Source organism: Mobula birostris, chromosome 5 (genome assembly GCF_030028105.1).
Source record: "Mobula birostris isolate sMobBir1 chromosome 5, sMobBir1.hap1, whole genome shotgun sequence".
Lineage (NCBI taxonomy): Eukaryota > Metazoa > Chordata > Chondrichthyes > Myliobatiformes > Myliobatidae > Mobula > Mobula birostris.
In genome coordinates this window covers 181,499,597-181,521,444 of record NC_092374.1, presented here as the reverse complement: position 1 = coordinate 181,521,444, position 21,848 = coordinate 181,499,597, and the positions used below count along the sequence as shown (strand labels likewise).

The following is a 21,848-nucleotide window of genomic DNA, read 5'->3' as shown; positions in this document are numbered from 1 at the left end:
TTTTGATCATGTTTATACGGCCAGTCATTGATATGGGCATCGTTATCATCGATCCAATGTCTCCTTCACTTCGCCCACTAGTAGGTCATAGTTTGTTGGGGCGATCGTTTTAATTTCAGGGGTAATTTTGACACCAGGGTGGGTAAACCCTTCCTTTGCATTTATAAACAGGGTTTTTATGACTGGTTTCAATCTTTCTTCTTTGTTCGAAAATAGTACTGATGATTTTGAGTTGTTAATATTATAACCAGAGAACTGCCCAAACAATTCAATCTGTTGCATTAAGTTTGGAACACTGATGGATAAATTTGTTTAAAAAAGGAATCACGTCATCAGCATACAAGGATATTCTATGTTCCTGTTCTCCTAACTAGATGCCTGACAGGCCTGTCTGCGTTCTTATTGCCATAGCCAGGGGTTCTATGGCCAGTATAAACATCGGTGACAAAGGACATTTCTGGCGAGTAGATCGCTCCAAGATGATTGGTTTAGAAACTATACTATTTGTTGAGACACTGGCTATTGGGTTTGTATATACAATCTGAATCCAGTGATAATACTGCTGTATCTTTAGCATCAAATTTTTCATGAATTATGTTAAGAACTCTTCTAATATTGATATCGAATTGATATCGTATTTGTGAAGTAGGATGCCATGCACAATCCTGATTTGATGGAGACAGCCATGAGAAGCACAGAGGAACATCTGGACAAAATTCTGAAATGCCTGCTTCGCTACCACTGCTACGGCGCGATCGAGAATCTCCGGAGGGGAAGGCCCCAAATCCTCGGCAGAGATGGCGCTCGGTGCTCGGTGTCAGAGAGCTGGTCGGAGGCTCGAAGTTTTCGGACGGACTCGGAGTCAGACTGTGGTTGGGTGCTTCCAGGATGCTGCATTGGCAAGTTTGCGGCGCTGGGAGCTCATGGCAGGCAGGGTTTTCTTCCTTCAACCGTCTGTGTGATATGATGGGACTTTTGAGAGACTTTGAGACTGTTCTTACTGTGCCCATGGTCTGTTCTTCTATCAAATTACGGTATTGCCTGTACTGTTGAAACTATATGTTATAATTATGTGGTTTTTGTCATTTTTTTTTAGTCTTGGCTTGTCTTGTGTTTCTGTGATATCATTCTGGAGGAACAAATTGTATCATTTCTTAGTGCATGCATTACTAAATGACAATAAAAGAGGACTGCGTGTCCTCATAATCTAATCTAAAAAATATTATGGAATCCTTGGCGTTTTTGCACAAAGCCATTCTGATCATTATGAACTATATGTGTTTATAAGGATCTAATCTTCCTGCTAAGCCTTTACAAAGTATATTTGTGTCCGATCCAATCAGACTTATCAGTCTAAATGAGAAGCATTCTGTAGGCGGTTTGCCTGCTTTCAAGATCAGCGTTATCATTGCCGGCCTTAAAGAGGGAGGGAGAGTTCCATAAGATTCGTCATATATATTTAAGAGTGGGACTAGTAATTTTTCTTAATGTTTTGTAGAATTCAATTGGTAGGCTGTCAGGTCCTGGAGCTTTACCACTATTAATATTTTGGATAGCCTGGGATATCTCTTCAATTGTTAAACCTCTATCTAACTCCTTTTTTGCATCTTCTGTCTGTGTCTGAAATTAAAACTGATCAAGAAATGTGTCCCGTGCTTCTGAGGCTTGGGGGCATTCTGATCTATATAAATGTTCATAAAATTCTCCAAAACTGTTATTAATTTCCAATGGGTCTACTGTTAGGCTTCGTGAAGAGGTTATTATACTGTTAATTGCTCTATCAGACTGTATTTTTTTAAAATTCTCCATGCCAAGAGTTTCTCAGCTTTTTTTCCTTGATCATAATAAGATTCCTTCAGCCACATTAAACTTTTTGCAGCGTTATCAGCAGATAATTTATTATATTTGGCTCTCGAAAGTAGATCTCTTTTTTTGTTGGATCATCCCTTTCATTTAGTTCTATCTCTAAAGACAGAATTTGTTTCTACAAAGTTTCTATCACTATTTTGTTGTTTGGCCTTGGAGCTTGTACGTATAACTAATGATTTCCCCTCTAATATATGCCTTGAACGCCTCCCATCTCATGCTGGCACTAGTTTGACCTGTATTTAACTCAAACTATCTATTTTAGTTCCCACAAATTTAACAAAGTCTGGGTTTTGTAGCCATCTCACCTGAAATCGCCAGTTAGGGGGACTGTGAGTAAATTTCTCCAGAAGAATACTTAATGAAATAGCAGCATGGTCGCTTACTACTATGCTATCATACCAGCAACTTTTAATCTTTGATAAGAGCTCTCTTGAGACAAGAAAATAATCAATACAAGAATGAGATTTACATGTGCTTGAATGACGAGTATCCTATTTTGCCAGGGTTTTGTGGATATAAATTTGGTTGAAGTATGGAGAGAACAATGTATTGTTTTAGTAATTTTCTAGTTTGTGCCTTATAGGTATCACAGCCGTAAAGTGGACACAGTAAGGAGGAAATCTTCAAAAAATTTAGGATTGTCATTTGGGCCATATACTGTATACTGACTAGGTTTAGTGTGAAAGAGGATATTACCTTGCGTAATAACATACCTTCCGGCTGAGTCTTGGATTGTTTTCATAATTTGAAATGGTATCGTTCTATGAATAAGAATAAGTACACCTCTAGCATAGTTGTTGTATGTTCATATATTACTTGGCCTGGCCATCTATTCCGTACCAATTTAATATCTGAGTCTGTCGGATGGGTTTCTTGAAGAAAAATTATTTTGGACTTAAGCTATTTAATCCTATTTATAACCTCTTTCAATTTGGTTAACTTTAGTCCCCTAACATTCCAGCTTGTGACTTTTATATTAAAGATATTCTGAGTGCTCGTTTATTCCATATATAGTACATGTCAATTATACCAAAAATAGGAGCAAGAAATATTACTGCTGTGTTGGGTGCACGACATACATAAAGGAAAAAAACATGTACATTTACACATATAGACATTTGAACTCTTGAATTCCCCCTCCCTTACTCAAAACAAAACTATAGGGCTTGTGCTGATCCACTCTATGGAGGAGCAGCTAAACTATGCGAACCTAACCCCATAGGCAACTAGTGGTGTCCACCAACCATGCACCTTATTACATCTTGAACATTACATACTTAACCCACTTAGCGTAAAAATAAAATCAAAGTAGCCACTGAACTGTATGCCAATATTGCCTATTATAGATGTTCATTCAGGTCCATGGAGTCCCATCTCAATAGAATTAAGGTTTCAACAAACAAAAATGTTATAAGTAATAAAAATAGGCAAAATAAAGCTATTCTGGTGGCATTAGCAACCTCTTAAATACAGTATCTTTTCAAGAATAGAATAAACGAGGCTAAAGTGGCAGTTCTAGCAAAGAAAAATAAAGGAAGAAAAAAAGATGTCTTTTGGGACTCAGTGTAGGCTTATATCTGTTAAGCAGTCAGTATCAGCCGATTCTCATGGGTATGGAAGTGAACAAATCTCACCACTGCCTTAATCAGACCCCTCAGGTGTGTCCTTGATGGAAATCTTCCGCCTCTTTTGGTGATGAAAACAGGTGTATTTTCCCATTATTGAGGGCCCTCATCTTGAATGGATTATGTTGAAATCCACAGAACGTTCCTTTTTCGATGAAAACTCCTCTGACCGTGTTGAACTCATTTTGCTGTCGCGTGGTCTCAGCTGAGAGGTCCTGAGCGAAGAAAAGCTTGTTTCCCTCATACGTGATATTACGCTGTTTAGTGGAGTGGAAATCAAACTCCTGATCTTGAAATTTTAGGAACTGAATGAGAATCGTTCTGTTCTGGTTTGGTTTCGGTGGTGCTAGAGTCCGGTGAACTCTTTCTAGAATGAAGGATCTGTCGGTGTCCAGCTCCAGCCAGTGCGGTACCATGTTTTGTATGAACTCTAGCAGTGGTTGGTTTCCTTCAGCACTCTCCCGGAGGCCAAACAACCGCAAGTTTTTCCTTCGACTCCAATTCTCCAGGTCTTCAGTCTTGGATTCCAGGTAGGTGATTTGTTTCATGGCATTGGTTAGTTCAGTATTGTTCCTTTCCAGGTGCTCTTCTGCCGTCATTATTCGGTTTTCGGCCTCTTCCATCCGTGTGGTGTTAGAAGCAACATTTCACTTCACCACCAACATATTGTTTTCCAAGGCAGCAACAGAGCTGGCCATCTTACCCAGGCGGTCATCTATACTGTCCAGTTTGGATCCAAATCCTCCAAACTCAGAGCAAAGTAACTTTAGTTCAGCTAGCACCGCTGTTAGCTCCGCCACGCTACTAGTAGCTTCCTCGTCTGTTCTGTCGATGAAGTGTTGATTTTCGGTTTTTGGAAGCTGCATCTTCGGGTGAAGATATCGCAGTCCTTCATCGTAGTCATTTTTGGCAGAGTCCAAGTTCAGTTGGTATTGTTAACTTAGGGTTTTAAATTTGTTTAGTGCAAGGTTGTATGATGCCTCCACGTTAAGCTGCCACCTCGGTTCGTGGCTCCATTGCACCGCCCCCCCCCCCCCCCCCCCCATGGCAGGATAATCGCTGCTGTGCCTTCTTGGCTGTTACTTGTTGGGGTTTACTCATCTGCGCTAAATTGAAGCTGTGACCTGCGACTAATGTTGTGATGAGGCCACACATAGGTTGGAGGAACAACACTTTATATTCCTTTTAGGTAGCCTCCAACCTGATGGCATGAACATTCACTTCTCAAACTTCTGGTAATGCCTTCCAACCCACCCTCCACCTCTCCATTTCCCATCCCTTTTTCCTTCTTTCACCTCATCTCCTTGACAGCCCATCACCTCCCTTTGGTGCTCCTTCCCCCTTTCCCTTTCTTCCATGGCCTTTTGTCTTTCACTAATCAACTTCCCAGCTCTTCACTTTATCCCTGCCCCTCCAGGTTTCACCTGTCGCCTGGTGTTTCCCTCTCCCCTTGCCAACTTTTCAAATCAGCTTCTTTTTCCCCCTCCAGTCCTGACAAAGAGTTTCGGCCTGAAACACTGACTGTTTTTTTTCTCCCCCATAGGTGCTGCCTGGCCTGCTGAGTTCCTCCAGCATTTTGTTTGTGTTGCTTAGATTTACAGAAACTGCAGATTTTCTTTTAGAAACAGAAAACCTACAGCACAATACAGGCCCTTCGGCCCACAATGCTGTGCCGAACATGTCCCTACCTTAGAAATTACTAAGCTTACCCATAGCCCTCTATTTTTCTACGCTCCACGTACCTATCCAAAAGTCTCCTAAAAGACCCTATCGTATCTGCTTCCACATCCATTGCCGGCAGCCCATTCCACGCACTCACCACTCTCTGCATTTAAAAAAAACTTACCCTTGACATCTTTGTACCTACTCCCCAGCACCTTAAACCTGTGTCCTCTTGTGGCAACCATGTCAGCCCTGGGAAAAAAGACCCTTTGGGTTCATCTCACCAGGACAGAAATACATGGTAGATCACAATTCCATAGCAACTCCTCAGGTGGGAGAGTAAATATATATGCAAATACTACAGAGGCTGACTGAACAGCTATTTATTTTACTAATGTTAATCTTCTGGGTGAAGAAACTAATTTAATTTACAACAGTATCAATAATCAAATCCTGTATGTACAGTTCCTGAGCAAATGAGTAAATAATTCAACAGCTTCAGCATTTTCAAGATACACAAAGTGAATACTTACCGAAGAGAAGCAATTCTATTGTAGTTGTTCTTCTCCCATCTACATCAAAATTATAAACACCTTGATCCTCAGATTTTATTCGATCTACCAGCAGACAGCCAGTAGAAGCGTTAAACTGTAAACGGGATCTGAATTGTTCATTTGATTGCTCCACAGGTTCATCTGGAACGTAATCCAAAATAGGAACACAGCATATGTTGCTGCCAGTGAAGGTCCATAAAATTTCACTCCTGCTGAGATCACCTTGGTGTTCAGGATCCAGAAAAACCGATGAACCAATGGTCCCATTTACTACTTTCCATTTCTCTAATTTGGATTAAAAAAAGAAAAACATTCTTTGAACTCTGGTGGTAAAATTCTGATTATTCAGCAGCATAACTGAGGTACAATCACAAATCACAATATATTATATCAACAGACATTTATAGAATGCCATCCTAGAATTTTGGAACTTGGCCATGTGGAACCAGAATTTCCATCAGTCATGTCAACCAAGTTAATGGGTTCATCCACATCGCAGAACAGTAGAGCCAGGAACAGGCCCTTCGGCCCACGATGACAAATGAAAAACTCTGTCCTCCGGCCAGTGCCACCTCAAGCCGGATGTTAATTTGTCCACTTTTTTTGTGTCTGACTAAAAAAAAAACTTGTATAAACTACCTCAGATATACTTAAAAGAGTGGTAACTGAAAGCTATAAAAGCCATTAACATATTATTATATGTAGTTGCCGTTGTCAACACTGCTGCTTATGAACCATACGCAGTGTACGAGTCACGTCAGCACGTCTGAGAGGGTCAGCCTGCCCAAGGCTGCAGTGGAGTGTGGTTGACTTTTTTGTTCTTGTTTCAAGCCCCTCAAGAAATGCCGAAAAGAAAGACTATACTTAACCATGAATGGGCCAAAGAATTTAGATTTATTGCTAAAAGCAGAAAAGATACCTTTCATGTTTTTTGTACACTATGCTGTTGTGATGTGGAGATTGGCAGTAAGGGAAAAAGTGCAGTTGAACGACTCACTACCATAGATAAACATAAAGTTAACACTTGTACTGCCGGTACGTCATCATTGTTATCATTTTTCTCCCCAGCTCAATTAACTCAAGGTGACAAAACCTTAGCTGCAGAACTGTAAAGTGTATCATGCTGTGAAGCATCATCAGTCACACAGAAGTGTTGATTGTGGAGTAAAAGTTGACAAAGAAATATACAGTGACTCATTGGTAGTGAAAGGTGTAATGTGGGAAAACTAAAGCAAAAAGCTCTGTGTGAAAATATTCTAACACCGTATTCGGTACAAAAAGGGTATGGAGGGATATGGACTAGGTGCAGGTCAGTGGGACTAGGCAAAAAAATGGTTCGGCACAGCCAAGGGCCAAAAGTCCTGTTTTCTGTGCTGTAATGTTCTATGGTTCTAAAAGCATGTGGAGTCTATCAAAGAACATGGCTTGCCCTTTCCAGTAGCAACTGATGCTTCAAACAAAGGTGCAACAAAGTGTTTCCCAATACTTCTGAGATACTTTCATTTTGAGAAGGGAGTGCAACATGTGTTACTTGAATTTTACAGTGATAACAATGAATCATCAGGGGACATAACAAATCAGCTGCTGGTTAAACTAGAGACGTCAGGTCTGGATCTGAATAAAGTGTCTGCACACACTGCTGACAGTGCAAGTGTAAACTATGGAAAACACAACAGTGTTTATCAAAAACTGAAAATGGCTCAAAAGAACATTATTGCTGCAAATTGTTTGGCCCATATTTTGTACAATGCAACAAGATTTGCTACAAGAAAACTGGGAATTAATGTTGAAAATATTGTGCTCAAAGTAAACAACCATTTCAGCATCTCAGCTAAAAGAACAGCACAGTTAAAGGAATTCTGTGAATTCGTGGATGTTGATAATTGTAATCTGTTACGGCATGTTGTGACTAGATGGCTCTCTCTTTTGCCATCTATTGACAGAATATTTAAGTGCTGGGAAGTCCTAAAAAGTTATATTCAGTGTCTAGGTGAGGAGGAGTGTCCCAAGGTACTGTGGCAGTGCTTTGGAGATAAAGGAAATGCCTGTGAATCATCAGAAATCTATTTCTTCTTCCTCAGTCACACTCTTAAATTGTTCTCAGACATTATTGAAGCACTAGAAGCCAAGCCATACAGCAAACTTGAGAAAAGAGTGAAGGACTGTTTTTATTTGGCATTGCAGTGAACACCAAGCTTAGCCAGCTTAGCCCTGATGTGTCTAAGAAATGTGAAACAGACTTCATTGTTTTCTATGAAAGACTCAAAGTACTTAAGTGACAGGTATGACTTCTCTGAAAACAGCTTTCATAACAAAGTGTCAAAATTGAGCCTAACAAGTGCCATACCTTTTAGAGAATTCTGTGATGTAGTCAAAGCCTGTAACCTTCAAGATATTGATATGGATGAATTATATGAAGAGTATGGGATTGTGGAGGCAATTATCAATACTCCTAAAATGGTAGATAGCCATAGTGAAGAACATTATCTCAAGCTGTTCAGTAAATCTGAGGTCTCTTTTACAAACCTGAAGAAGGTGAGTGCTGATATCTTCTCTATTCCATGTAGCAATGCTCACACAAAATGAGTTTTTCCAATGATGACCTCAGCTTGGAGAAACAACAGAAATCATCTGTAAGTGGACTCAGTCAAAGCAGAGCTCCAAATATGTAACTACTTCTCAGAAGAGTGCCCAGCCATGTACAAAAAACTCCTGGCCAACAGAGAACTCCTGGAAATGCAAGTAAAAGGCAGTCCATGGTAAGTAGGCTACTTCATTTAGTTTGTGAAGCAAGTTAATTTGATTAGCATATCTGCTTCAGCAGGAGTAAAAATGAATATCAATTTCCTTCTGTTCTTTATTTATACTGTATGAATGTATGTATGTAATATGCAGAATGATGAATCATTGAATAGGAAAAAGGGCTCTGCAGAAAATCACTGATTAATGATGAAATAGCTAGGTTTTTCATGGATTTATATAGACAAAAAAAAGTTAGAATTTTTATTTAATAAGATAACTAAAGTGATCATTTGTTTGCATTTGTTGTTTTTGCAATTCGGTTTAAATTTTATAAAAAATACATTTTTTGAAATATATATGTATTAACCTATGACCACGTATGCAATGTCCTCCTTTTTGGAAATTTGGAAGTGGCCACCCTACCAGACAGTGATGCAGCCTGTCAGAATGCTCTCCACGGTAAATCTATACAAGTTTTTGAGGCATGTACACCTTATACCACTACATGCCAAACTGGTCCTTGCTGATTACAATACTCACCTCCCATTCGTGTGTTTCTTCATTAAAATCAATGTACTATTTAACCCTGTGTGCCTGTGAATGTAAATCTTTTAGACTCCTGATTCTTGTTGGGGTGAGGGCGGACCGGCAGCTAGGGTGGCCATTTCCAAATTTCCAAAAAGGAGGACATTGCGTACGTGGTCATAGGTTACCATATGTATGCACACAGTGTTTCAAAAAAATGTAGTTTTATAAAATTTAAACCGTATTGCAAAAACAAATGCGAACAGATGATCACTTTAGTTACTTATTATAATTCTAACATGATATTTTTGTCTATATAAATCCAGCAAAAACCTAGCTATTTCATCAGTGATTTTCTGCCAGAGCCCTTTTTCCTATTCAATGATTCATCATTCTGCATATTACATACATACAAACTTTGTACATGCATACAGTATAAATAAAGAACGGAAAGAAATGAATATTCATTTTTACTCCTGCTGAAGCAGATATGCTAACTAAATTAACTTACTTCACAAACTAAATGAAGTAGCCTACCATGGACTGCCGGGTATGGATGTCCTGTTTTTGTATTTCTGCCCTTAAAAGCTGTGATTCCGAGCGGGTGGGCAGCGGCACTCGTGTGCTCTGCAGCAGCCAGTGTAGCTCCTCAGGTTAGTACATGAGCGTATTTAGTAAGTATCTGCACCCCATGAGGTGGGAAACTGGAATTCATTGCGGGGGGAGGGAAGAGGGGATGGAAGGGGTGTAGATACAATCACTTTGAACTGTGTAGTTAAACTCGAGACTTGCTGACGTTACTCGTACACTGCGTGCGGTTCACCAGCAGTGTTGACAACGGCAACTACATACAATAAAAATACGTTATCGGTTGTTATAGCTTTCAGTTCCCACTGTTTTAAGTATATCTAAGGTAATTTATGTAAATTATTTAGTCAGACCCAAAAAAGGACAAATTAACGTCCGGCTCGAGGTGGCCAGACTGAGGACAGAGTGTTCAAAAGCCGGACGTCTGGCCTCCATACCGGCAGTGCGATTTACAACGGAGCCACGTACTTACCTGCAACTCCGAAAGACAGCACAAACCATAAAAAAAAACATAGAAAACCATATCCAGTGCTGCGAACCCCTGACAGGGTGCTCGCAAAATATTTCAGATTTTCGCCGTTTCCCCTACGTCACCCTATTATCGCGAGGTTTTCCCCTTTCATAACTAGGCTTTATTCATGATAAACAAATAGAGAGGAAGAAACAATGCAAACAATAAAATTTTGCATTGGTGATCAGTACATTCAGAACTGTAAACTTTTATACAGTTACTTGTCAGTGCGGCGCAGGGCGGACCGTCTCACGAGCTCCTCGACTCGGTGACACAAGCCCGGGCTAGCGGCGTGCGGGGCGATGCTGGAACAGCTTGGGAGGCTAAAATTGCTTCTGCCCTCTCCACCTCTGCCAGTGCCTCGACCAGCAGTGATGGTGATGTCAGGTGAACATACTGCCGAAGGTGCTCCAGCGTCACCTCCTTTACCAAAGCGTGTAGGGCAAGCTCTTCCTGGACCGCGGGAGGAACTGGGGGTAGCTATGCCGAGCACAGTGGCGGAGATCTGCTGCAATCGCCCCAATGCTTTCTCCCGCACGGCGCTGTGTACAGCCCAGTTGTTCCTTCATTGCTTACTCTAATAGACCTTCGCCGTAACGCCGCCCCAGTGGTGCTACATGGGCCCCGTTTTATTGCGATAAGTAAATAAAACACAAAGCTGGCGCTAAGAGCCGAGGAGAGAACCCACTCAGTCACATACAGACGGGGAGGTGATTATTACACGCCCCGGTTATAATTTGGGTGACCTACAAGCGCATAACTTTATAACCCCAGCTAAAATATAACAATAAATAAATTTGAACGTCCCACCATAATCCCATGATAATAAGAAAGAGTAAATAGCGCTGGCCAGTAGGAATGCTGGACCAGGATGACGAACACGACCACGAACTAATTAATTACATTAAACTTTATTGTCATTGTGTCATTCAGGCCTTAAGCAATGTGACTGGGTGTGTGAGTGTTTTCTCCCTGGGTCATAGTTACCTATCTGTTGTTTTGTAGTTGTTACAATAAAATGGCTGTTAGTTAAATGAATTCTTCTCGTCTGTCATCATGGACTGAATGCTCACCACAATAGGAGGGATGATTGATAAGTTCGTGGCCTAATTTTAGAAAACCTAGCACATTTATTTTTCAACATAGTCCCCTCCTACATTTACACACTTAAACCAGCGGTCGTGAAGCATACAGATCTCGGACCTCCAGAAAGTGCCACAGATGGGTGATTGAGTAGGTTCGTGGCCTAAGGTCACGAACCTCCTTCTGCATCAGGGGTCCCCAACCTTTTATGCACTGTGGACTGGTTTAATATTGACAATATTCTTGTGGACCGGTCAACCGGGGGGGGGGGGTGGGTAGGGTTGCCAACGGACAGGAATAGCAGTCAAATACGTTGGGTTTACCCCGAGAAAGACTACAATGACCATGAAGCCTCGCGTGGGCACCAGTGCGCATGCGTATACCTGCCGATCCACGCCGATCCACCCCCCCCCCCCAATCGTTTTTGGCGATTGTTTTTCCGGGGGGTAGGGGTGTTAATCACGACCGGAATATAGGTGATAAGTGGCTAATACACTCAATTTCGTTTCTAAAAGGGTTTATCTAACGAATTTAATATTAAACACACAGCGCATATTTTCCTTGCATGAATATAGTGATAAGTCAATTATCAGGGGAGGTCAGGGGTGCTTGAAGTAAGTGTTGAATGAACTTCCAGTGGAAGTGGCAGAAGCAGGTTCGATATTATCATTTAAAGAAAAATTGGATAGGTATATGGACAGGAAAGGAATGGAGGGTTATGGGCTGAGTGCAGTTCGGTGGGACTAGGTGAGAGTAGCGTTCGGCACGGACAAAAAGGGCAGAGATGGCCTGTTTCCGTGCTGTAATTGTTATATGGTTATATAAGTCACTTATAAGTCAATAGCATCATAACATTTTAAGTAACGTTTGGATATTAAACACACAGCGCATATTTTCCCTGTATAAACATATAAAATCATTGCAATGCACCAATATCACTGAATCAGTGGGAGCCCTGTGTTGAATACTTGTTTTCCTGCAACAAAACGGTCCCATTGAGGAGTGATGGGAGACAGCGATACTCGAAGGGGATTCCTTATGTCCAGTCTATTCCGCAATTTAGTTTTCGTTGCATTCATTGCAGAGATATGTTGGAAATGGAAGCAACATTTTCAGTGCTTTCGGGGCTATCTCAGGATATAGTATTCAGCCTTGACTTTGATCCAGAATGCCGGCAGAGATGTTATGTCAAACATACTTTTCAGCCAGCCGTCATTTGCAAGCTCGAGGAGCTGATCTCCTTCCTGCGCTGACATGGATGACGCGCGTGCATTTAAGCTCAACAGTGAGAGTGACAGGGAATAAGGTGCAGCTGACTCATATTGTCAAATCATACCGTTTCCTCGCAGCCCAGTAGCACATACTTTGCGGCCTGGTGGTTCAGGACCACTATTCTACATCATCTCCTTCGACCTTAGGCCACGAACTTATCAATCACCCCTGAGGAATTATTAACTGATGAGGTATTAACTTCAAAGTTCCTGCACAATCACTCAAAGAGTTCAACTACATGTGTATATAACGAGAGCCGTTTCACTTATCTCCGTCTACCACAGGCCACGAACTTATCAATCACCCCTGCTGTGGACACTTTCTGGAGGTCCAAGATCCGTATGCTCCACGACCACTGGATTAATTTGCATTTTGAGATCCAGGAACTCTCACCACAGCCTAGAACATAGAGCAATGGTGAAAAAGGACACTGGCTGCAGAGAAAAAGCAGTTTTTTTCCAACTGCTTTCATGTTGGACCAACTGGCTGTCTTAATAAATTGACAAGGAGCTCTACCATTTGCATAATATTTTACTGCTCAGTTTGCACATGTAAGCTTGATATTAAATGGACGTGCACATACCGCAGCTCCTGATGCCAGTCACACACCTGGATCACATTCCTGATAACACTTACTCACATTCCCATAGCACTCCTAATAACTGGTTCTGGATAAACATATACCCACATTCCCATTACAATCTTAGAAACACATCCTTCCTGTGCTCTGGATTGTAGCTCCAATTTCATACCTGATCTCAGCTCCGTCTTCCCATCCTTGTATACTGAGGCTATGCCCGCTTAAGGCTCCCCCACTATGGGAAATATCTTCACATCAACTCTGTCTCGACTTTTCAATATTCGATACATTTCAATGCACCTTCCCCCCCCCCACCCCCACATTCTTCTACACTCCACAAACCCACAGCTGTCAAACACTCTTCAAACGCTAACCCTTTTCATTCCTGAGGTCATTCTTGTTGACCTCCTTTGGTGCCTCTCCAAGACCAGCATATCCTTTCTTAGATAAGGGGCCCAAAACTGTTCACCATATTCCAAGTTTTGTCCAACCAATCTGTTATTAATTCTCAGCATTATTTTCTTGTGTTTATATTCTAGTCCTCTCAATATGTACGCTAATGTTGCATTTATCTTGCTTACTACCGACTGAACCTGCAAGTTAATTTTGAGGATATCCTCCACTAGGTTTGCACCTTTGATTTCTGAATTTGATCCCTGTTTAGAAAATCATCTACATCTTTATTCTTTCTACCGAAATGTGCAACTATACACTTCCCTACACTGTATTCGACCTGCCACTTCCTTGTTCAGTGTCCTAATCTGTCAGTCCTTTTGCAGACTCCCTACATCCTCAGCTGCACGTTTAACCACGTCTGCATGTTTTTACACATTGAGTTGCTGTCCCTTGTTTGGCTGATCAGATATTTGCATTATCAAGCAGGTTTACCGGATAAGGTGGCTAAGACAAAGGTATAGAATTCCAAAAAAGGAAAGAATGAACCTTGTGAAGTTAAGAGCCATGTGGAAAAAGGCAGCAAAATTAATGAAATTTTGAGTTCTATTTTGATTCTCGGACACAGAATCAGTACAGTCATTTGTCAGAATCAAGTTTATTAAGACATAAAATTTGTTGTTTTACAACAAAGATATAATACTTTAGAAATTACAAAATAAATACAAAATGCAAAAATAAAGTAAAAATAAGGCAGAGTTCATGTGTTCATGAACTGTTTCTAAATATGTTGGTGGAGGGAAGAAGCTGTAACTAAATCATGAGTGTGGGTCTTCAGCATGAAGAGGGCATGCCTCGAATGTTGTGGGCACTTGGTGATCAACACCCAAAGGGGTCCAATATCCTCGCGGGCAGGTATAATAGAGCTGTAAGGGAGAGTTTACTCTGATTTGGCATGGGAATGGGAGTGATAGGGCTGAAGAAGAAAAACAGAAATAAATCAAAGATAGTGGGCAACAGAGATGATAGAAAGGACGGGCAGGTGATGAGACATAATCACAGCCAGTGGGATGAGTTACAGGCAATAGAGGCATGGTGCAATTAAAACAGAAAGCAACAAATACTGGACTGAAAGTATTATATTTGAATGCACACAGCATAAGAAATAAAATAAATGATCTTGAATTTCAGCTACAGATTGGCAAGTATGACTTTGTCGCCATCACCGAAACTTGGCTAAAGGATGGCTGAGATTGGGAGCTATATATCCACGGATATACAGTGTATTGGAAAGATAGGTTAGTCAGCAGAGGGGATGATGTGGTCCTGTGTATAAGAAATAATATTAAATCATTAGAAAGAGATGACATAGGATCAGAAGGTGTAGCGTCTCTATGGATTGAGTTAAGAAATGACAAGGTTAAAAGGACCCTAATGGCAGCTGTACACAGGCCTCCAGACAGCAGTCGGGATGTGGATTACAAATTACAGCAGGAGACAGAAAAGGCGTGTCAGAAGGGCAATGTCATGATGATCGTCGGGGATTTTAACATGAAAGTGGATTGGGAAAACCAGGCCTGTATTGGACCTCAAGAGAGGATCTGTAGAATGTCTATGGAATGGCTTTTTAGAACAGCTTGTTTTTGAGCCCACTAGGGGATCAGTTGTGCTGGATTCGGTGTTGTGCAAGGATCTGGAGGTGATAAGAGAGCTTAAGGTAAGGAACCCTTAGGGAACAGTGCTCAGAATATGATCGAGTTTACTTTGAAATTTGAGAAGGTGGAACTAAATTCCAATGTCAGTATTTTAGTGGCATGAGAGAGGAACTGGACAAAGTTCACTGGAAAGGGACGCTAGCAGGAAGGACAGCAGAGCAGCAATGGCTGGAGTTTCTGTGAAAAATGAGGGAAGTGCAAGACAGGTGTAAGGGGGTTTCGATTTTTATGTTACTGCGGAGGTTAATTAAAATGGCGTTTTTGTTATGTTTATCTGTGGAATGCGGCTTTGTTGTGCTTTAACGCTGAGAAAGTTTGCGCTAGCAGCTTATTGTGGTTTAGTGTGTGATAAGAGAGTGCTATTAACCAATTGGGATAGTTGTTATGGTTTTGGTGTATTTGAAGATACTGTATGCGCGGGGTTTTGGGGCAGAAGGCGGGTGAGCGAGACAGAGGATGGACCAGGTGCTGTGAGTCCGCTAACGGGGTCGGACCCCGAGCGGGACGTTCGGCGAGGAGACGGAGACGGAGACGGACTCGTGTGGAGCGTCTGGTCGACCACCGTTGTTGGTCCCAGGCGGCCGGTCGAGGTGGTCCGAGGGGTCACAGGGTGAAGAAGAAGGTCCTTGAGCTCCAACGGTTTTGTGCACGAAGAGATTGAACTTTGATAAGTGTGGCGCCTTTTATTTTCCTTTTATATTTTATTCTCTTTTAATTATATAGTTCCAGTAATATCTATAAACTGTAAATCATTTAATCGTATCTGGTGTATTGTCTGTTATTTGGGCGGGGTGGGGTACCTCACACAGCATCCACACAAACGAATTACCCAGTTTGGCGGGGCCGAGGCTGTTTCCCTAGACGACAGCGAGCCGAGCGACTCTGAGGGTAGCCGGGGGGGGGGGGGGGCTACACAGGTATATTCCAAATAAGAAGAAATTTTCAAATGGAAGGATACTACCGTGGCTGACAAGTGAAGTCAGAGCCAAAGTAAAAGCAAAAGGGAGTGCATACAAGGAAGCCAAAGCTAGTGGGAAGATAGAGGATTGGGAAGCTTTTAATAACTTGCCAAAGGAAACTAAGAAGGTCATTAGGAAGGAAAAGATGAATTATGAAAGGATGCGGGCAACTAATATCAAAGATACTAAAAGCTTTTTTTTTAATGTATATAAAGGGTAAAAGAGAGTCGAGGGTTAGATATTGGACCAATAGAAAATGATGCTAGAGATGTTGTAATGAGATGCACAGAGAACTGAATGCATATTTTGCATCAGTCTTCACAGTGGAAGACATCTGCAGTATACCGGACATTCAGGAGTGTCAGGGAAGTGAAGTATGTGCAGCAAAAATTATGACTGAGAAGGTGGTCAGGAAGCTTAATGGTCTGAGGGTGGACCTGATGGAATGCACCCTCGGGTTCTGAAGGAAGTAGCTGGAGAGATTGTGGAGGCATTAACATTGATCTTTCAAGAATCGATAGATTCTGGCACTGTACCGGATGACTGGAAAATTGCAAATGTTGCTCTGCTATTTAAGAAGGGTGGGAGGCAGCAGAAAGGAAACTATAGACCTGTTAGCCTGATATCAGTGGTTGGGAAGTTGTTGGAATCAATTGTTAGGGGTGAGATCACGGAGTACCTGGAGGCATATGTCAAGATAGGCCAAAGTCAGCATGGTTTTTCCTGAAGGGAAAACCCTGCCTGACAAACCTACTGCAATGTTTTGAGGAAATTACAGGCAGGGTAGACAAAGGAGATGCAGTAGACGTGATGTCCTGGATTTTCCGAAGGCTTTTGACAAGGAGACCACCCCTGTCTGCAAATGGAGTAGCAGTAATTTTGTGCTGCTCTTAGTTTTCTTTCTCTCCCCCTAGCTTAAACTTTGAATTTAACATTTTTATTTGCTGATTCTTGAGGGGGAATAATATTCTGTGTCTACGAGGAGTGGGAAGAACCTGTCTGAACCTAGTGACAAAGGTAATGGAAAGGAAAGATGCCAAAGGTCTGATGAAATGCCACCATGAGCTGAAGATATCGTTTGGAAACGGAATTCAATTGAAGACCAACTGGAAAAGAATAGTAATGAAATGAAGCCATTTCTGGGAAAACTTAAAGACTTGGAAACTCAAGTTATTACACATGAAGAGGAATTGAAGATAACTAAGCAAATATTGTTTGAAGCTACAACCCATTTGGAAAGATATCAAAGTAAGATTATAGACCTGGAAACTAGGTCTCGCCAAAAGAATATACGAATAGTCGGACTGCAAGAAGGAGCTGAAGATGGAGATTTAACTGCTTACATTGGTAAGCTTTTTCATACTTTATTTCCTACCATTTTATCACAGCTGCCTGCTGTAGAAAGAGCACACAAAGCGTATACTTCGAAATTTAAGGATCCAAATAAACCAAGATCTGTTCTGGTTTGTTTTCTTCACTTTAAAATTAAAGATCAAATAATGTGACAGGCAAGGAAACGGAGAGATTTTAGATTTAAGGAGTCCGAGCTCCATTTTTATGAAGATTATCTGAGGGAGGCAATGGAACAAAGATCAAAATTTGCTTTGGTATTGAAACAGGCATATGATAAGAAACTGTTTCCTTCTCTGCATTACCTGACAAGAATTAAAGTTTTTCCTCCCAACTCTCCTCCTCGTACATTTTTTGATCCAAAAGCCACACTGGACTTCGTTTAGACTATACCTGCCATCGCTACCGAATGAGCTATCTTAAAGTTTGTTTGGTTATCTGTATATTATTCGCATTTTGGAAAGAAGATTTATGAAGGCTATTTGGATATTCCATTGAGAGACTAATAAAAGAAGGAGATTTGTTCATTGTTGCATACTATGGGTTTTCTTTTGGAAAGAAGATTTATGGTTCAAGTATGACTGTTTAAGTGGTCATTCGGAAATTCGACTGAGAAGATAAAGGGATTTGGTTCTCCAACCTAATACCTGGATTGATTTTTTTTGTTTCTTTCTTAATTAATTGGTAGATTTTTCCTACTAATAGGGCTTCTTTTTTTATATATTTGGGAGGGTTTAATTACTTATGATATTATTAATTAGTATTTTTGAAAATTTAGCTTGGTTAAACATAGTATTAACGCAGACCGAGTGAACTGTGATTGGTCCACTTGGGAGCATCGCTTTTCCCCCTACGCTGCAGTAGCTTCCCATTGGGCGACTGAAGACTCCGGATGATGCTCAAAGTGTTCTCGACAACCTGCCTTCCTCTGCTCAGGGCTAATTAACACACTGTTTTCTTTTTTCTCTTTTTTCTAACTTGCTTTTCATTTTTTTTTTTGGAAAATGAAGAGAAGAGGGCGGCGTGACACAGCGCGCAGCCGCCCTCTCCGGAATGAATATCGGTTATCTGTCAAGTAGGATGCTCAGTGTCACAAGCCCGGGCTTGCGGCGTGTCGGGTGATACTGGAACGGCTTGGGAGGCTGAAATTGCTTCTGCCCTCTCCGCCTCTGCCAGTGCCTAGAGCCGCAATGATCACCTCCTTTACAAAAGCGTGGAGGGCAAGCTCTTCCTGGACCGCGGGAGGGAACTGGGGGTAGCCATGCCAAGCACAGTGGCAGGGATCTGATGTAATCGCCCCAATGCTTTCTCCCGCAGGGTGCTATGTACAGACCAGTTCTTCGTTCATTGCTCAAGGCTGATTTATACTTCTGCGTTAACTCGACACGATTATCTACGCGCGTTGTGAGCATTTATACTTCTGCGTTGGTGTGTCTGCATCGCTCTGCAATTCCGGCACGTCGCACATGCGCACACACCTGCCCGTGCAAGGCTTCATGGTCATGGTAGTCTTTCTAGGGGTAAAGTTTAAAGCGAGCATCTTTTTTCGTAAAAGCCAAATGTGTCCTCCATAATTTTGGAGGTCTGTAAAGCTTTATGGAACGTGTGGGGATCTCACTGAAACCTATCAAATCAATTGAAGTCGCTTTTTATTGTCATTTCGACCATAAACTGCTGGTACAGTACACAGTAAAAACGAAACAGTATTCCTCCAGGACCATGGTGATACATGAAACAACACAAAATGACACTAGACTACAGACCTACACAGGACTACATAAAGTGCACAAAACTGTACAGGGGAGTACAATAGATAATAAACAAGACAATAGGCACAGTAGAGGACAAATTACAATATAATAATAAATGATGTAGATGTCAGTCTAGACTCTTGGTATTAAGGAGTCTGATGGCTTGGAGGAAGAAACTGTTGAACAGTCTGTTTGTGGGAGCCCGAATGCTTCGGTACCATTTGCCAGATGGCAGGAGGGAGAAAGATTTGTATGAGGGGTGCGTGGGATTCTTCACAATGCTGTTGGCTTTACGGGTGCAGCGTGTAGTGCAAATGTCTGTAATGGCGGGAAAAGAGACCCCAATGATCTTCTCAGCTGACCTCACTATCCACTGCAGGGTCTTGCATTCTGAGACGGCGCAATTCCCGAACCAGGCAGTGATGCAGCTGCTCAGGATGCTCTCAATACAACCTCTGTAGAATGTGGTGAGGATGGGGGGTGGGAGATGGACTTTTCTCAGCCTTCGCAGAAAGTAGAGACGCTGCTGGGCTTTCTTGGCTATGGAGCTAGTGTTGAGGGACCAGGTGAGATTCTCCACCAAGTGAACACCAAGAAATTTGGTGCTCTTAACGTTCTCAATGGAGGAGCCGTCAATGTTCAGCGGAGAGTGGTCGCTTCACGCTCTCCCGAAGTCAACAACCATCTCTTGTTTTGTTCACATTCAGAGACAGGTTGTTGGCTCTGCACCAGTCCGTTAGCCGCTGCACCTCCTCTTTGTATGCTGACTCGTCGTTCTTGCTGATGAGACCCACCACTGTCGTGTCATCGGCAAACTTGATGGTGTGATTCAAGTTGTGTGAGCAGAGTAAACAGCAGTGGACTTGATAAGGTAGATGTGGAGAGGATCTTTCCTCTGGTGGGGGCATCCAGAACTAGAAGGCACAGCCTCAACATTGAGGGGCAACCTTTTAGAACAGAAGTAAGGAGGAGTTTCTTTAGCCAGAGAGCAGTGAATCTGTGGCATGCAGTGCCATAGACTGTGGTGGAGGCCAAGTCTGTGGGTATATTCAAAGTGGAAATTGGTAGTTTCCTGATTGGTTGGGGCATCAAGGGATATGGTGAGAGGGCAGGTTTATGGGGTTGAGTGGGATCTGGGATCAGCCATGACTCCACCATTAGGTTAAATGGCCTAATTCTTCTCCTATGTCTTATGGTCTTATTCTCTTTGCCAATGTTTAGCTCAGTAAGGGTCCAAAAGCACTACGGCAAATATTTTCTATCACGGTTGGCTTGAGTTGTTCTGCGATCCAGCAATTCATTTGCAAACGTTTCATCCCCATACGAGGTGATATCATCAGTGCGCTGTTAATTCTCTATCATTCTGCATTCCTAATGTTCATGATACGAAAGCATCTCGAACAATCTGATGTTAAGAAACAGCAGCTTGGCAGTTGATCATTTTCACATGTTCGGAGATAAGAGTGAAAAGTTCATTTTGCTTGCCGTTCGTACAAATCAGGGCATTGAGGTCGTAACAGGGTAAACGTGATCAGAATGCAGAGTAAAAAGTTACAGAGAAAGTGTTATGCAGGCAGATAAGAAAATGAAAAAGGCAGAGTGTGAGGTTAGGAGTCCACTTTATAGTACAAGCGATCAATAATCTTAAAAAAATTCTTGGATAAAAGCTACTCTGAAGCCGGCAGTGCAGGTTTTATTTTCTGGTGGAGAAAATTGAGGGGGGGAGGGGGAGAGGCATACATCTGAAATGTTCACAGGCACAAGGGTGCTATCCAACGGTTATCGGCTGAGCTGCATAAAGAACGTATTAGGTCATTAAAATCAATGAGCCAGCATGGTACTCTGAGGAGGCTGAAGCGAGCTGGTCTGTGCAGAGTAGAGAGCATCCTTACACGCTGCATCACTGAACATGCCCTGTGGCAGGCAGGAAGGCTCCACGATATAGAGTCCCAGTACATCATTGGCACCAGACTACCCGCCATCAAGCATGTATCAAGTTCAAGTTCAGCTTATTGTCATTCAACCGTACGCACATGTACCGCCAAACAAAACCATGTTCCTCTGGACCAAGGTGCACAACACAGTACACGTAACTCATGAAGTCATATTACTACAAATAAATCAATAAAAGTTAAAACGTGAACAGTGTAATGCTACTGGCACTTAAGACATGATGAGAGCAGGGTGGTGGTGTAGGATTTTGTGAATAAAACATGCGACAGTCATTTTATGTGCTTAACAAAAGCTGCGGCCCTTTACTTCCATTACGAACAAGCGGAAAGCGGCCGCCTTACATTGGAGTGATTTGAGTGTGTGAATTAGAAAGGGTCCAATGTGGTATATATACAGAAAGGTGCTGGAAAAGGGCCAGTAATATCATGAAGGATCCCCAGCCACCCTGCCCACAGACTGTTTGGCCCACTCCCATCAGAGAGGAGGCTACGTAGCATCCATGCCAGAATCACCAGTTATAAAGTGTTACTTTCTGCAAGCAGTAAGGCAGATCAACACCTCCACCACTTTATCATTTCATGTACAAACCCTCCTGTGCCTAGCGTCACTGTATGGACATAAAATCAATGCACAGTATACAATCTATCTTAGGTATTTATAGTTATTGTGTTTATTTTGTGCTACATTGGATAGAGAGTAACAATCATTTTGTTCCC

The 21,848-nt window shown here is 41.9% G+C and overlaps 1 protein-coding gene across 4 annotated transcripts in view; it reads right to left on the bottom strand.

The window, feature by feature from the left end:
• LOC140198103 (uncharacterized) overlaps window positions 1-21,848 on the bottom strand; it is a 78,550-nt gene that overhangs the window by 44,254 nt on the left and 12,448 nt on the right. For all 4 annotated transcript variants that reach the window (XM_072259009.1, XM_072259008.1, XM_072259010.1 and 1 more), the window contains exon 2: window positions 5,690-5,995. In XM_072259009.1, coding sequence (XP_072115110.1) covers window positions 5,690-5,995 — 306 coding nt within the window. The remainder of the gene's footprint in view (window positions 1-5,689; window positions 5,996-21,848) is intronic.